The sequence below is a fragment of the Phytophthora cinnamomi genome, assembly GCF_018691715.1.
Source record: "Phytophthora cinnamomi strain GKB4 chromosome Unknown Contig45, whole genome shotgun sequence".
In the NCBI taxonomy this organism is placed as follows: domain Eukaryota; phylum Oomycota; class Peronosporomycetes; order Peronosporales; family Peronosporaceae; genus Phytophthora; species Phytophthora cinnamomi.
The window spans coordinates 687,903-704,456 of NW_027150978.1; the positions used below are offsets into that span (position 1 = coordinate 687,903).

At 51.9% G+C, this 16,554-nt stretch overlaps 6 protein-coding genes across 6 annotated transcripts; 3 read left to right on the forward strand and 3 right to left on the reverse strand.

The window, feature by feature from the left end:
• Positions 1-1,029: 1,029 nt before the first annotated feature.
• Positions 1,030-4,951, reverse strand: IUM83_15667 (pleiotropic drug resistance protein ABC superfamily; the record flags this gene model as incomplete). Its single annotated transcript, XM_067940501.1, has 2 exons — positions 1,030-1,567; positions 3,357-4,951. The coding sequence occupies 2 exons, from the start codon at positions 4,949-4,951 to the stop codon at positions 1,030-1,032; spliced, it is 2,133 nt and encodes a 710-aa protein (XP_067790632.1).
• Positions 4,952-5,378: 427 nt separating this feature from the next.
• Positions 5,379-6,728, reverse strand: IUM83_15668 (Pleiotropic drug resistance protein ABC Superfamily; the record flags this gene model as incomplete). The annotated part of the gene is made up of 1 exon (XM_067940502.1): positions 5,379-6,728. The coding sequence occupies one exon, from the start codon at positions 6,726-6,728 to the stop codon at positions 5,379-5,381; it is 1,350 nt and encodes a 449-aa protein (XP_067790605.1).
• Positions 6,729-6,749: 21 nt separating this feature from the next.
• Positions 6,750-7,130, reverse strand: IUM83_15669 (pleiotropic drug resistance protein ABC superfamily; the record flags this gene model as incomplete). The annotated part of the gene is made up of 1 exon (XM_067940503.1): positions 6,750-7,130. One exon carries the CDS (start codon positions 7,128-7,130, stop codon positions 6,750-6,752), a length of 381 nt encoding a protein of 126 aa, XP_067790613.1.
• A 1,350-nt stretch (positions 7,131-8,480) lies between these two features.
• On the forward strand, positions 8,481-8,942 carry IUM83_15670 (pleiotropic drug resistance protein ABC superfamily; the record flags this gene model as incomplete). Its single annotated transcript, XM_067940504.1, has 1 exon — positions 8,481-8,942. One exon carries the CDS (start codon positions 8,481-8,483, stop codon positions 8,940-8,942), a length of 462 nt encoding a protein of 153 aa, XP_067790669.1.
• Positions 8,943-8,963: 21 nt separating this feature from the next.
• On the forward strand, positions 8,964-10,313 carry IUM83_15671 (Pleiotropic drug resistance protein ABC Superfamily; the record flags this gene model as incomplete). The annotated part of the gene is made up of 1 exon (XM_067940505.1): positions 8,964-10,313. The coding sequence occupies one exon, from the start codon at positions 8,964-8,966 to the stop codon at positions 10,311-10,313; it is 1,350 nt and encodes a 449-aa protein (XP_067790645.1).
• A 427-nt stretch (positions 10,314-10,740) lies between these two features.
• Positions 10,741-14,702, forward strand: IUM83_15672 (pleiotropic drug resistance protein ABC superfamily; the record flags this gene model as incomplete). Its single annotated transcript, XM_067940506.1, has 2 exons — positions 10,741-12,335; positions 14,165-14,702. 2 exons carry the CDS (start codon positions 10,741-10,743, stop codon positions 14,700-14,702), a joined length of 2,133 nt encoding a protein of 710 aa, XP_067790668.1.
• Between the last annotated feature and the right edge of the window lie 1,852 nt (positions 14,703-16,554).

Below are 16,554 nucleotides of genomic sequence, written 5' to 3' on the forward strand. Positions count from 1 at the left end.
GAGGGATTGACTACAAGTGCTACCAAGTACAGCGGGTCTGCCGTAGCTCCTTGCACAGAGGAAGGTTTAACGACTCCGAGAGTCCAGCAGGGTCCTATCCGAGGACCCGCTCAGAACAAGTCACAAAGACTTCCTTGCAAAAGGCAAACTGTACTGATTTCTTTACTGCGGCTTCGCCGCCTAAGGTGGAAGTATCTGCACTTCACTATCAGCTGTAATTAGCTCTAGTTCATTCCTAATGGTTGGCCCGCGGCCGTACTTCATCCAGGGGTAAGCTACACCAAAAGGGTAACCTCCCGTGTAACCCCGTTACAGACACAATCGCCGATCTCAATTGACTGAGTCGCGGAGGCTCATGCAGTGTAAATTGCTGCGGCAACAACAACAACTGAACAACGAAACTGTAGAACATGCTACCGTAATAATCGGGCCCAGTGCGACACAGTTTCTCAGTCATAATCAAGTGAAGCAAAAAACCTCGTAAGGTTTTTCAAGAGTTCGCTCGGATGACGTCCGTCGGTTGCGGTACCTCCCTCGCGCCATCGCAGTCACAAAAGAAATGAAGAAGAGGCCAAAGAACAATAACAAGACGAAGCTGAAGGTACGGTCTCTCGGAAGTCATGCTCGATACTCGTTTTTTTACATTTTGCTGATTATGCTCGTGTACAGCGTGCTGAGGCCTCTAAAACCACTGCCAGAGATGACCATCACTGACGAGGAGGAAGATAACGATCAATAGACGTTAAACGCAAGTTTTTTTCCAAGTCTTTTTTCTTAATATTTTTTTAGGAGGGAAGGGGTTGTCACCCATACGTCTGCCGGTGTCGCATTCAAACCGTTTGTCGCACTGGACCCGATTATTACGGTAAGCCAATTGAGTCCCACTTGTTATAGTGGCAAAGTGTGTGTTAAGAGGAAAAGAAGATATTGTAGTACCAGAAAGCATGTCGAGGGTGTTTTTGAACGGTTTAGGCATGTTATATGGGGAAGCTACTGGGATTTTCGACACTGATGCACGTCGGTTAACTTCTAAACTTTCATCGCGGTAGTAAGGGCTTCGTAAGGCTTGTTGTCGGCAAACAAACCTCGCACAGTCTTTAGCACTTGCTCTCCACCCCGCCGTGCCGTGTAGAATATCGTATACTCTTCCAGGGCTCTGTAAAGGACGTGATCCTTCGGCAACTCGAAAATGGTTGTCTGCAACGGAAGTGACAACTGGCTCTGGACAAACTTGGGTTTGAAGCCTTTTTTCATCCAACTCAGGAACAAGAAACTCTGCAGGTTTTCTCCAAGCGCATCCATACCCGGCATCTGCTTGAGTGATTGGAAGAGTGGTGCCAGTTCGAATTCCGAAGTGGCGTACCTGCTCCGCAGGAAGTTATACGTTTGCAAATCGCCCTCTGCCGATGTCCTGTGGTACATTTCGGTGTACTTAAACCACGGCAGGAACCTCGAGTTATCTTCCAGTTTGAACGGTTTAATTTTCGTCTCTTGAAGAAGCAGGATGTTGAAAACCTCCTCCGGAGTATCTCCAGACTTCAGCCACGCCTGTGACGTGGACGTCCGTCTGCCAATGAGATGGAAGAGACTCCCACGTCAATTGCTAATGCATACCTTTCTGTTTACGCTGTACAGCGTAATAAAAGATTACATGGTTTATATTCGTTACATGCTATCCTACTGGTCAATATCAAGAATAATCATGATTATGGGACGCATAAACATGGAGCTTCATGCGACCTCATTGGCTAAAAATCCTTGAGATGTGCAAGAATCAAGTTTTCGAGCCGAACTTTTGATTATGGGACGCGAGTCGCATATTTGGATCAAGCTACGTTTTGGATTAGTAGATTCTCATTGGTAGATCAGGATAGAATTAGGATCTGAGATTGATAGACTTTAGGATGGGACCTGGATACTTGTTTGCGTGTCCACGTCGCCAAGAACTACTGGTGGTGCGGCGGCAATGAGCCGACGCCAAACTAACAATTCAATCAATCACTTTTCAACTTCCAATCTTCCTCTCAAGTGTTCGACGGGCGCCCACCATTGCGCCCTCAAGCTTCGGGTCTTCGCATCGGTTTGTGTGGCAACGCCTCGTTCAGGAGCTTGCACGTGCCAGGTGTGTAAGCCCTCTCGGCATCTTCGTCGTCATTGGGCCTCAACCGTCTTGCCGAGGTTGCCTTGTTCACGCTGCGGGAGTCGGCAGAGGTACTGGCTTGGATCAAGAGGGTAAGGCATGACACATTCTTGATCACGGTACTTAGAAGACAGATTGCAAACAAATAGCGCAGTACAAACACATGATCACGAAGTGGGGAAGTTGCGAAGTGGGGTTCTAACAATGTAAGCGTTTTAGTAACGTCGCCCATTCGCATTGGATCTTACTGCCGTATTACGAATCCCCCCCTCCACACACACACACACACGCAGCAGTAAGATGGCCACCATACATTTTATCCTGGTGCGGATTACTAACGAATTATCTTGGGCACTGTTGCCGACAGCAACTGGTGGTTATGATACTGGGTATACTCATTCTTCCATCTGTGTGTGGCAGGTGATTATCGCTCTTGGCGGATTTCTGGATGCCCAGAATCTGTCTACGCTATTGAAGAAGGGGGACAAGGTCTGCCCTCGGCGTTGTCTTGCTCAATACGGCCAACATTTGAGAACGAGAAACGTGCGCATATACCCGTAATATCACACCACGAATTCGTCAAGCTAATTTCTTCGCTTTTCAAACCTTCCGTTCTTAGATCGTCGACGGCATACCTTGCAACGAGTCTCGCAGTGATTCATTGCGAGGCAGCCCCCGTGGTGGGTGCTGAAAACTCGGGTAGCGAGTTGGCCTGAGTGCAAGCTGAGAGCTAAGAACGGCGTCCTCAACTAAAACGAAGCTGTCTACAATTCTGTTGGCTAGGCAGGCCTAGTGCAAAGCCGTGGTGTGTCGTGATTATAAGTCTGGCTTGTGACAGATGCTAGAAAAAAAGTGGTTCATTTCAAAAACCGCTGTGCTGGTACACAATGGTGAGCCCAGTATTGAAAAAACAAAATCAAACATCACATTCCAATATTTTTATCGCTCAGAGATTTTACTTTGTCGGGTGGTTCACGTACCTCAATGCCAGCAGCGAGAGCAACCGAAGCACGGCAATCCACAGAAGAAGGACCCAACGTTTCTCCAAATGTCACTGTGCTTGATCAGGAACATTATTTCCAGATAATCCTTCAAAGTGATCCCTTGAGGCAAGCTTGGAGGGGTCCCAGTCATAGACCGGCAACCACGTTCACTGTCATCCCCATCGCTTGGACAATCACCAAACACAATGGCGGCCAAACTTGCAAATGCGTACTTGTTTGGAACGATGAGGTAGATCCACTTGTAGCCGCTGGGAATAGCGATCGCAGGGGGATTAAAACCGGTGAATAGGGTGCAAACGATATTGACAATCACCATGAAGACTGACGCGACCTCGAGGCTTGGCAACAAGAAAGCTAGAAATTGCCCGAAGTAGGACATCAGCAGGACAATGAGCGACAAACTGAGCCAGAACGTAAAGAAAGCAGGTACACCCGTGAAATCGGTCATTGGGTAGAATATCGCCATGAACAGCAGCGTCGTCCCAAAGCAGTACGGAATTTCGACGAGTGTAGCACCAACGAAGTACCAAAACGCGTTGTATGATTCAGAAGCTCGCTCGCGGTAGAACGCTGTCTGCTCCTTGCACGTAATTGGGAGCGAGCTGTTAAAAGTGATAATCGTCATGTTCACTGCCGCCATGTAGACCATACCCATACCAGAGTTCACCCCTTGGTACGAGACGTACTCCGTATCCAAGTAAGACACTCCAAGCGAGATCGCGAGGACCATCGACACAACGATACGAGTCAGGTTGAATGACGGTGTCCGCCAGTACAAATTGAACCAGCGCTTCGTCAAGAACGTCGCCTGCACCCAATTACTCGCGGCGCGCTTGCGCTTGAACTCCAAAGGAGGCAACGAAGGCGAAGGCCGTGTGACACCCTCCCGGTCCAAGTTCGATTCAAGCTGGCGGTACTGTTCGCTCGACTTTACCCGTGACACGAAATCCGTCTTCGACCCGTTTTCGTTGCCTACACCCGCGCCGATAACCTCCAGCATCCACGTCGCCGGGTTATAGTCCTTCTCGAGTTTCGCCACACCGTCAATCGACTCGAAGTACTTGATCAGGTTCACCGCCTTCTCACCCAGATCCCCAAAGAACACCATCTCACCACCGCGCTTCAGCAGCAAGAGACTGTCGAACACTTCGAACACCATCGCCGACGGCTGGTGGATCGTGTACACGATGGTGCGACCCGTGTCCGCCACCTTACGCACGCCGTCCATGATGAGCTTGGCCGATCGAGCGTCGAGACCACTCGTCGGCTCATCCAGGAACAATACGCTGGGTTGCGCCGCCAGCTCCACTCCGATCGTCAGGCGCTTCATCTGCTCCGTGGAGCTGCCGCGGATGATCTGGTCGGCGATCGGGTGCAAGTCCAGCAGCTTCAGGCACTCGTTAACGAAGTCGTACTTCTGGCTGTCAGGGATATCAGCACCTTGGCGTAGGAACGCACTAAATGTCAACGCCTCACGGAATGTAGACGCGTCCGAGTGGATGTCCATCTGCTCGCAGTATCCCGTAGCGCGCCGGATAGCAAGATCGGTGGCCGGGTGTCCATTGAGCATGATGTCGCCACGAATTTCACCTCCAGTCTTGCGTCCTGCAATGACGTCCATGAGCGTGGTCTTGCCTGCTCCGGAGGACCCCATGAGTGCGGTGATAGTGCCGGGCAGCGCGAAGCCGCTGACACCGTTGAGCAGGTCGATGGTGGGTTTGGGGTGCGTTGGGTCTGGCACTGAGTACCACAAGTCCCGGAATGCCAGTGTGACAGGAATGAAGTTTCCCTCGGCTGGCTGGGTCATTGGGATTGAAATATCGCTATCGGATAACTTCGCCGCTATGGCTGGTGTTGCCGTGGATATGGCAGTATAGTCCATTGACGCCGGCGAACTGCGTTCGTTGCTGGGCACATTTAACTAAAAAGTCGTGGGTTCTTCGGTACGATGGAATTCCAGGACGGCCCAAGCAACTGTCATGAAGACAATGTACATGCCGGTCAAATAAGCGATTCCCAGCCACAGCCACATTCGCCGCGTTGGAACATCAAACGAGTTCAAGGAGTACTCGCTCATCGTCGTGCCAGACTTCTCGCAGTAGTCAACGCCTTCATACACACAGACATCGAAGCGAGAATCCGTGTACTGGTTCACTGTCGATGCTCGAAGACTCCAAGCTGAGGACTGATCCAGTACATTCAAATCAAATAGCCGGGCAACTGCCTTCTTGTGATCACAAAGCCACAGAACAACGTCGAGAAAACAGCACCGACAGTTGGCTGAGTGGCCCCGCCACGTTCATGTCTGGTGGCACGACCGCGAGGAAGAAGAACCAAGCCGCAAACATCATACTCGTCAGAAACAAGACCAGCTCGAACAAAAGGAAGCCTGCAGCTGTCGATACAAACCCGCACATCCAGTAGATGATGGAGCCAAAAAGCATCGTTTCCATGAAAGCCAGCGGAATTTGGCTCACGGATGTGGCCAAAACAAAGGACGAAGTGCGGAAGAAGTTCGCTCCGCGTTGCTTGTTGAACATATCACGAAGGTTCATGAATGTCGGCATTTGAGCCGACTGACCGACCGTCACGAAATTAATTGCCACGTACACCATGCCGATAACCACTTGGGTGTCCGCTTCATCGAACTGAAAAAAAGTGCTGCCGTTCAACAGACCCAGCACCACAGACATCAAAAATCGGCTCTTCAGCAACGCCGTATTGCGCAAAGTGACTGTCATTTGACGCCGTATCAACGTGAGCGTGCCGTCCCAGAAGTTTTGGTGGAACTCGGGTCGAACCTCCATGAACTTGGAGGTGTCAGACAGTAGTGACCGATCCAGCGGCGTGTTCAATGCAGCCGTCATGTCGTCTCGGACAGATGAGGACTCAAACGCGTGGGCGAACCCGCGCGCACTGGCGGGGCATGCCCCCACTTCGTACTGCCGCTGCTTGTTCGCGCCCAAATCCAGTAGGAAATCGGCCACGTCGCGGGTGGCAGGACAGCGGAAGCCCAAACGCTCGAAGTACCCCAGTGCCTCCGACCGAGGACCATGGTACATCACGTACCCGTCGTTGAGCAGAATCACGTCGTCAAACAGAGCGAACACCTCCGGGGACGGCTGCAGCAGCGAGATGACCACCGTTTTGCGCAACGCCTTGGCCAGGCTGCGCTGCGTCGAGATGATGTCGAACGTCGCGGCGCTGTCGAGGCCCGTACTGATCTCGTCCATGAGCAGCACGAACTTGTTACCGAACGCCATCTCGCCGGTCGTCACGCGCTTGCGCTCGCCGCCCGACACGCCGCGCAGCATGGCATCGCCCAGGATGGTGTTCTGACAGGCTTCTAAACCGAGTTGCCGGATCACCACGTCCGGGTAGTGCTGGTACGTGGCTCGGAGTACGTCGAGAGCCTGTTGGTTCTGCTCGGGCGTGCCGCGCGAGAACAACTTCTCCTCGTGCTTGGGCAGCTTGCCGCCCGTGCACGCGTTGGCGAACTCGAGCGTCTCCTTGACGGTGAGCGTCGGCAAGTGTTTGTCGTGCTGGTCCACGAAGGACACGAACTGCGGCAGTCGCGCGCGCAGCTCGCCTTGCGCAATGCCGTTTTACGTCACCTCACCGTCCACGCGCAGCGCGCGATTGTCAGTGGACAGTCTGCCGCCCAGCATCTTGAGCAGTGAGGACTTGCCGGAGCCGGGCTGGCCCAGCACGAGCGTCATGGTGCCGGGCTCCAGCACGCCGCTCACGTTGCGGAGGATGTCTTTCGTCACGATGTGCTTCTTGGCGTTCATGCGGATGGCCGCCATCTTGACGGTGTTGGTGAGCGTGGGCAGCTCGGTCTTGAGGTTGGTCTCGTCCTTGACGACGACGTCGGCGGAGATGGAGACGGTGTGTAACCGCACCTCCATCTGCGGGAGCGGTTGTCCGAGCGCGGCCTGCATGCGTGTGGAAATGAGCTCGTGCAGAGCGAGTGGGCCTTGGGCCATGAGAGCCTCCCCCACTGTCGTGCCCTATGGGTGGGTGTGCATTGTCAAAGCAATTGCATGTACTAATGGTTGCCATTGCAAGTTGTGGCGGTGAAGCGTGTTGAAGTTACACTGTGCAAGTTGGTAAGTGAACTGCGTATCGAGTCAACGTGCTCAACACACCTGGTTTTGGCACGGGGTACTGTATAAACAATTGGCATTGTAATCGTCCGCACACGTGAGGGACGAAGCTGCGCAAGGTCAGCCCGTCAGAGTGCATTCCTTGCTTGCCGAGCTCCCGTCCGGCCTGGCCTGTACGTGGTCGGTCTGCTCGCTGTGTTCATGTACGGTCTGTTCGTAGGAAGAATCAGAAGAGTGTAACTTCTGAAAATTGTTAATGAATTAGAAGCTCTATTATATTTCCACTTTAGAACTATATCTAGAGAATATATGATTATTCTATTTTCTAGAATTATGGTATTTTCTGTTTTGTTGATGGGTGAGCCGTTGCTCAGTTGTCTCATTCTGTTGGCTCGATACGTGTTGGTTGAATTTGTTGCGGTTTAGTCGGTACAACCCGAAGACGCGCCGTGTTGGTAGTCTCCTCACTACACATAGAGCTGTTGGGTCCGTCGACCAAGTCTGGTGCTTATGGCACTTACGGTCGGAACAGCTCAGCTCTCGCGTTCAGAGCTGTATCTTTCCGAAGTACATTTGGGGGATGTTATTTCCTACACATGCCTAATAGACGAGCAGTCAATGTGTTCGTCTACCGGATTTGTTCGACCTTGGTGCCTCATTGAAAACAGCCAGTCACCTTCGTCCAGGGACATTGGGCACATGGTAAGGGTGCTTGTGAAAGTATTTTTTTATGACTAAGCGAAGTCCACTGTGCAGTACATGTGTCGCATCAGTGTTGTCTTGCCGACTGGTGTGGTTCAGTGTGGATTGCTCACGTCATCCCGACGTCTGAAGTATAGGTGGGACCTTTGGTCCCGAATTCAAGTTGATTTCTTGGTTGGTACTACACTTGGGTCCCTTTAAGTTGTGGGCTACAACACTAGATGGAACAAATGGGCGCTCGAGGTCATCACTCCCTCGATAGGTTTAGTGTCACAACTGTAGCTTGACGTGCATTTTTGATGTCGAGCGGTGGTGCCTACATCTACCATTCAAGTAGATTATCAACATTAATCGCTACATAATCCTCAACGTTAGTGCCGCGAAAGTGATTATGAGCACAATTGAGCTGTGTCCCCAAGTGCATCATCTTCCGAGTTGGCAATTACCAGCACAAAAATGCACCCCGCCACCCCGCAGACGCCATTTCCCAATTTCCTCACATTCGCTTACTCGGAGACTGCGCTAAGCATGGGTCCTTTGATCCCCAAGAACGACGATAAGGGCCTGGCCAAAGTCCCACCCATCGGGCACGACAGTGGGGAAGCTCTCATGGCCCAAGGCCCACTCGCTCTGCACGAGCTCATTTCCACACGCATGCAGGCCGCGCTCGGACAACCGCTCCCGCAGATGGAGGTGCGGTTACACACCGTCTCCATCTCCGCCGACGTCGTCGTCAAGGACGAGACCAACCTCAAGACCGAGCTGCCCACGCTCACCAACACCGTCAAGATGGCGGCCATCCGCATGAACGCCAAGAAGCACATCGTGACGAAAGACATCCTCCGCAACGTGAGCGGCGTGCTGGAGCCCGGCACCATGACGCTCGTGCTGGGCCAGCCCGGCTCCGGCAAGTCCTCACTGCTCAAGATGCTGGGCGGCAGACTGTCCACTGACAATCGCGCGCTGCGCGTGGACGGTGAGGTGACGTAAAACGGCATTGCGCAAGGCGAGCTGCGCGCGCGACTGCCGCAGTTCGTGTCCTTCGTGGACCAGCACGACAAACACTTGCCGACGCTCACCGTCAAGGAGACGCTCGAGTTCGCCAACGCGTGCACGGGCGGCAAGCTGCCCAAGCACGAGGAGAAGTTGTTCTCGCGCGGCACGCCCGAGCAGAACCAACAGGCTCTCGACGTACTCCGAGCCACGTACCAGCACTACCCGGACGTGGTGATCCGGCAACTCGGTTTAGAAGCCTGTCAGAACACCATCCTGGGCGATGCCATGCTGCGCGGCGTGTCGGGCGGCGAGCGCAAGCGCGTGACGACCGGCGAGATGGCGTTCGGTAACAAGTTCGTGCTGCTCATGGACGAGATCAGTACGGGCCTCGACAGCGCCGCGACGTTCGACATCATCTCGACGCAGCGCAGCCTGGCCAAGGCGTTGCGCAAAACGGTGGTCATCTCGCTGCTGCAGCCGTCCCCGGAGGTGTTCGCTCTGTTTGACGACGTGATTCTGCTCAACGACGGGTACGTGATGTACCATGGTCCTCGGTCGGAGGCACTGGGGTACTTCGAGCGTTTGGGCTTCCGCTGTCCTGCCACCCGCGACGTGGCCGATTTCCTGCTGGATTTGGGCGCGAACAAGCAGCGGCAGTACGAAGTGGGGGCATGCCCCGCCAGTGCGCGCGGGTTCGCCCACGCGTTTGAGTCCTCATCTGTCCGAGACGACATGACGGCTGCATTGAACACGCCGCTGGATCGGTCACTACTGTCTGACACCTCCAAGTTCATGGAGGTTCGACCCGAGTTCCACCAAAACTTCTGGGACGGCACGCTCACGTTGATACGGCGTCAAATGACAGTCACTTTGCGCAATACGGCGTTGCTGAAGAGCCGATTTTTGATGTCTGTGGTGCTGGGTCTGTTGAACGGCAGCACTTTTTTTCAGTTCGATGAAGCGGACACCCAAGTGGTTATCGGCATGGTGTACGTGGCAATTAATTTCGTGACGGTCGGTCAGTCGGCTCAAATGCCGACATTCATGAACCTTCGTGATGTGTTCAACAAGCAACGCGGAGCGAACTTCTTCCGCACTTCGTCCTTTGTTTTGGCCACATCCGTGAGCCAAATTCCGCTGGCTTTCATGGAAACGATGCTTTTTGGCTCCATCATCTACTGGATGTGCGGGTTTGTATCGACAGCTGCAGGCTTCCTTTTGTTCGAGCTGGTCTTGTTTCTGACGAGTATGATGTTTGCGGCTTGGTTCTTCTTCCTCGCGGTCGTGCCACCAGACATGAACGTGGCGGGGCCACTCAGCCAACTGTCGGTGCTGTTTTCTCGACGTTGTTCTGTGGCTTTGTGATCACGAGAAGGCAGTTGCCCGGCTATTTGATTTGAATGTACTGGATCAGTCCTCAGCTTGGAGTCTTCGAGCATCGACAGTGAACCAGTACACGGATTCTCGCTTCGATGTCTGTGTGTATGAAGGCGTTGACTACTGCGAGAAGTCTGGCACGACGATGAGCGAGTACTCCTTGAACTCGTTTGATGTTCCAACGCGGCGAATGTGGCTGTGGCTGGGAATCGCTTATTTGACCGGCATGTACATTGTCTTCATGACAGTTGCTTGGGCCGTCCTGGAATTCCATCGTACCGAAGAACCCACGACTTTTTAGTTAAATGTGCCCAGCAACGAACGCAGTTCGCCGGCGTCAATGGACTATACTGCCATATCCACGGCAACACCAGCCATAGCGGCGAAGTTATCCGATAGCGATATTTCAATCCCAATGACCCAGCCAGCCGAGGGAAACTTCATTCCTGTCACACTGGCATTCCGGGACTTGTGGTACTCAGTGCCAGACCCAACGCACCCCAAACCCACCATCGACCTGCTCAACGGTGTCAGCGGCTTCGCGCTGCCCGGCACTATCACCGCACTCATGGGGTCCTCCGGAGCAGGCAAGACCACGCTCATGGACGTCATTGCAGGACGCAAGACTGGAGGTGAAATTCGTGGCGACATCATGCTCAATGGACACCCGGCCACCGATCTTGCTATCCGGCGCGCTACGGGATACTGCGAGCAGATGGACATCCACTCGGACGCGTCTACATTCCGTGAGGCGTTGACATTTAGTGCGTTCCTACGCCAAGGTGCTGATATCCCTGACAGCCAGAAGTACGACTTCGTTAACGAGTGCCTGAAGCTGCTGGACTTGCACCCGATCGCCGACCAGATCATCCGCGGCAGCTCCACGGAGCAGATGAAGCGCCTGACGATCGGAGTGGAGCTGGCGGCGCAACCCAGCGTATTGTTCCTGGATGAGCCGACGAGTGGTCTCGACGCTCGATCGGCCAAGCTCATCATGGACGGCGTGCGTAAGGTGGCGGACACGGGTCGCACCATCGTGTACACGATCCACCAGCCGTCGGCGATGGTGTTCGAAGTGTTCGACAGTCTCTTGCTGCTGAAGCGCGGTGGTGAGATGGTGTTCTTTGGGGATCTGGGTGAGAAGGCGGTGAACCTGATCAAGTACTTCGAGTCGATTGACGGTGTGGCGAAACTCGAGAAGGACTATAACCCGGCGACGTGGATGCTGGAGGTTATCGGCGCGGGTGTAGGCAACGAAAACGGGTCGAAGACGGATTTCGTGTCACGGGTAAAGTCGAGCGAACAGTACCGCCAGCTTGAATCGAACTTGGACCGGGAGGGTGTCACACGGCCTTCGCCTTCGTTGCCTCCTTTGGAGTTCAAGCGCAAGCGCGCCGCGAGTAATTGGGTGCAGGCGACGTTCTTGACGAAGCGCTGGTTCAATTTGTACTGGCGGACACCGTCATTCAACCTGACTCGTATCGTTGTGTCGATGGTCCTCGCGATCTCGCTTGGAGTGTCTTACTTGGATACGGAGTACGTCTCGTACCAAGGGGTGAACTCTGGTATGGGTATGGTCTACATGGCGGCAGTGAACATGACGATTATCACTTTTAACAGCTCGCTCCCAATTACGTGCAAGGAGCAGACAGCGTTCTACCGCGAGCGAGCTTCTGAATCATACAACGCGTTTTGGTACTTCGTTGGTGCTACACTCGTCGAAATTCCGTACTGCTTTGGGACGACGCTGCTGTTCATGGCGATATTCTACCCAATGACCGATTTCACGGGTGTACCTGCTTTCTTTACGTTCTGGCTCAGTTTGTCGCTCATTGTCCTGCTGATGTCCTACTTCGGGCAATTTCTAGCTTTCTTGTTGCCAAGCCTCGAGGTCGCGTCAGTCTTCATGGTGATTGTCAATATCGTTTGCACCCTATTCACCGGTTTTAATCCCCCTGCGATCGCTATTCCCAGTGGCTACAAGTGGATCTACCTCATCGTTCCAAACAAGTACGCATTTGCAAGTTTGGCCGCCATTGTGTTTGGTGATTGTCCAAGCGATGGGGATGACAGTGAACGTGGTTGCCGGTCTATGACTGGGACCCCTCCAAGCTTGCCTCAAGGGATCACTTTGAAGGATTATCTGGAAATAATGTTCCTTATCAAGCACAGTGACATTTGGAGAAACGTTGGGTCCTTCTTCTGTGGATTGCCGTGCTTCGGTTGCTCTCGCTGCTGGCATTGAGGTACGTGAACCACCCGACAAAGTAAAATCTCTGAGCGATAAAAATATTGGAATGTGATGTTTGATTTTTTTTTTTTCAATACTGGGCTCACCATTGTGTACCAGCACAGCGGTTTTTGAAATGAACCACTTTTTTTCTAGCATCTGTCAGAAGCCAGACTTATAATCACGACACACCACGGCTTTGCACTAGGCCTGCCTAGCCAACAGAATTGTAGACAGCTTCGTTTTAGTTGAGGACGCCGTTCTTAGCTCTCAGCTTGCACTCAGGCCAACTCGCTACCCGAGTTTTCAGCACCCACCACGGGGGCTGCCTCGCAATGAATCACTGCGAGACTCGTTGCAAGGTATGCCGTCGACGATCTAAGAACGGAAGGTTTGAAAAGCGAAGAAATTAGCTTGACGAATTCGTGGTGTGATATTACGGGTATATGCGCACGTTTCTCGTTCTCAAATGTTGGCCGTATTGAGCAAGACAACGCCGAGGGCAGACCTTGTCCCCCTTCTTCAATAGCGTAGACAGATTCTGGGCATCCAGAAATCCGCCAAGAGCGATAATCACCTGCCACACACAGATGGAAGAATGAGTATACCCAGTATCATAACCACCAGTTGCTGTCGGCAACAGTGCCCAAGATAATTCGTTAGTAATCCGCACCAGGATAAAATGTATGGTGGCCATCTTACTGCTGCGTGTGTGTGTGTGTGTGTGTGTGTGTGTGTGTGTGTGTGTGTGTGTGTGTGTGTGGAGGGGGGGGATTCGTAATACGGCAGTAAGATCCAATGCGAATGGGCGACGTTACTAAAACGCTTACATTGTTAGAACCCCACTTCGCAACTTCCCCACTTCGTGATCATGTGTTTGTACTGCGCTATTTGTTTGCAATCTGTCTTCTAAGTACCGTGATCAAGAATGTGTCATGCCTTACCCTCTTGATCCAAGCCAGTACCTCTGCCGACTCCCGCAGCGTGAACAAGGCAACCTCGGCAAGACGGTTGAGGCCCAATGACGACGAAGATGCCGAGAGGGCTTACACACCTGGCACGCGCAAGCTCCTGAACGAGGCGTTGCCACACAAACCGATGCGAAGACCCGAAGCTTGAGGGCGCAATGGCGGGCGCCCGTCGAACACTTGAGAGGAAGATTGGAAGTTGAAAAGTGATTGATTGAATTGTTAGTTTGGCGTCGGCTCATTGCCGCCGCACCACCAGTAGTTCTTGGCGACGTGGACACGCAAACAAGTATCCAGGTCCCATCCTAAAGTCTATCAATCTCAGATCCTAATTCTATCCTGATCTACCAATGAGAATCTACTAATCCAAAACGTAGCTTGATCCAAATATGCGACTCGCGTCCCATAATCAAAAGTTCGGCTCGAAAACTTGATTCTTGCACATCTCAAGGATTTTTAGCCAATGAGGTCGCATGAAGCTCCATGTTTATGCGTCCCATAATCATGATTATTCTTGATATTGACCAGTAGGATAGCATGTAACGAATATAAACCATGTAATCTTTTATTACGCTGTACAGCGTAAACAGAAAGGTATGCATTAGCAATTGACGTGGGAGTCTCTTCCATCTCATTGGCAGACGGACGTCCACGTCACAGGCGTGGCTGAAGTCTGGAGATACTCCGGAGGAGGTTTTCAACATCCTGCTTCTTCAAGAGACGAAAATTAAACCGTTCAAACTGGAAGATAACTCGAGGTTCCTGCCGTGGTTTAAGTACACCGAAATGTACCACAGGACATCGGCAGAGGGCGATTTGCAAACGTATAACTTCCTGCGGAGCAGGTACGCCACTTCGGAATTCGAACTGGCACCACTCTTCCAATCACTCAAGCAGATGCCGGGTATGGATGCGCTTGGAGAAAACCTGCAGAGTTTCTTGTTCCTGAGTTGGATGAAAAAAGGCTTCAAACCCAAGTTTGTCCAGAGCCAGTTGTCACTTCCGTTGCAGACAACCATTTTCGAGTTGCCGAAGGATCACGTCCTTTACAGAGCCCTGGAAGAGTATACGATATTCTACACGGCAAGCCGGGGTGGAGAGCAAGTGCTAAAGACTGTGCGAGGTTTGTTTGCCGACAACAAGCCTTACGAAGCCCTTACTACCGCGATGAAAGTTTAGAAGTTAACCGACGTGCATCAGTGTTGACAATCCCAGTAGCTTCCCCATATAACATGCCTAAACCGTTCAAAAACACCCTCGACATGCTTTCTGGTACTACAATATCTTCTTTTCCTCTTAACACACACTTTGCCACTATAACAAGTGGGACTCAATTGGCTTACCGTAATAATCGGGTCCAGTGCGACAAACGGTTTGAATGCGACACCGGCAGACGTATGGGTGACAACCCCTTCCCTCCTAAAAAAATATTAAGAAAAAAGACTTGGAAAAAAAACTTGCGTTTAACGTCTATTGATCGTTATCTTCCTCCTCGTCAGTGATGGTCATCTCTGGCAGTGGTTTTAGAGGCCTCAGCACGCTGTACACGAGCATAATCAGCAAAATGTAAAAAAAAAACGAGTATCGAGCATGACTTCCGAGAGACCGTACCTTCAGCTTCGTCTTGTTATTGTTCTTTGGCCTCTTCTTCATTTCTTTTGTGACTGCGATGGCGCGAGGGAGGTACCGCAACCGACGGACGTCATCCGAGCGAACTCTTGAAAAACCTTACGAGGTTTTTTGCTTCACTTGATTACGACTGAGAAACTGTGTCGCACTGGGCCCGATTATTACGGTAGCATGTTCTACAGTTTCGTTGTTCAGTTGTTGTTGTTGCCGCAGCAATTTACACTGCATGAGCCTCCGCGACTCAGTCAATTGAGATCGGCGATTGTGTCTGTAACAGGGTTACACGGGAGGTTACCCTTTTGGTGTAGCTTACCCCTGGATGAAGTACGGCCGCGGGCCAACCATTAGGAATGAACTAGAGCTAATTATAGCTGATAGTGAAGTGCAGATACTTCCACCTTAGGCGGCGAAGCCGCAGTAAAGAAATCAGTACAGTTTGTCTTTTGCAAGGAAGTCTTTGTGACTTGTTCTGAGCGGGTCCTCGGATAGGACCCTGCTGGACTCTCGGAGTCATTAAACCTTCCTCTGTGCAAGGAGCTACGGCAGACCCGCTGTACTTGGTAGCACTTGTAATCAATCCCTCACCTGAGTCTGCCAGACGGTACCTCTGTGAGGATGGAGCAAGCTGCGTTCGCGAACCTGGCCCTAGGTCAGCAGGAGGCGCTTAAAAAGCTGGTGTCCCTGTTGGGACCGGAGGGCGTAGCGCACCTAGCCTCGCAAGGCCCGGACGCGATTAACGCGCGTCTGGAGGCGTTCTCAAGTTATGAGAATGCTCTGCTGGAGCACATCCAGCAACGGTTGAGCGCGACGACACCTACGATCGTGTCGTCCGCGCCACAGAGCGGGTCTTTTAGACCCAAACCACTCATGTAACGGGGTTACACACACAAGTGACAACAGTCACTTGTGCATGACAACGGTCACAAGTGACAACTGTCACTTGTGCATGACATTTGTCACTTATGGATTAACAGATAAATATCTGTTAAAGGTTTTAGATACTTCCACACATTGGTGTAAGGCACACCAATGGATACATTGAAGTGGGCCACCACAATGAGTGGTCCACACCTACCCAAAGATCCTATTGGTAGAAAGCAGCATCTTTCTACCAATTAGTATCGTGCATATTGGCGGGGCTCTGACAGCCAGCCGCTGTCAACCCTTTCATAGATGATAAACAGTTTTAGCAGATTTAGGAGGAAGATCAATTCACAAACAATACAGTTCTCATTTTACCTTAAACTAGCTACTTGGTGTTTTATTTGATTTATATTATACTTGTGGACTCAAGTATAATTAACTCAAGTTATTAATAAACTCCTACGCTTCCTCATACACGTAGCGCGGCGTGTAAGGTAAAGTAGTGAGCCAAAGTAGGCCCACTACAGCTCGTGTTGAG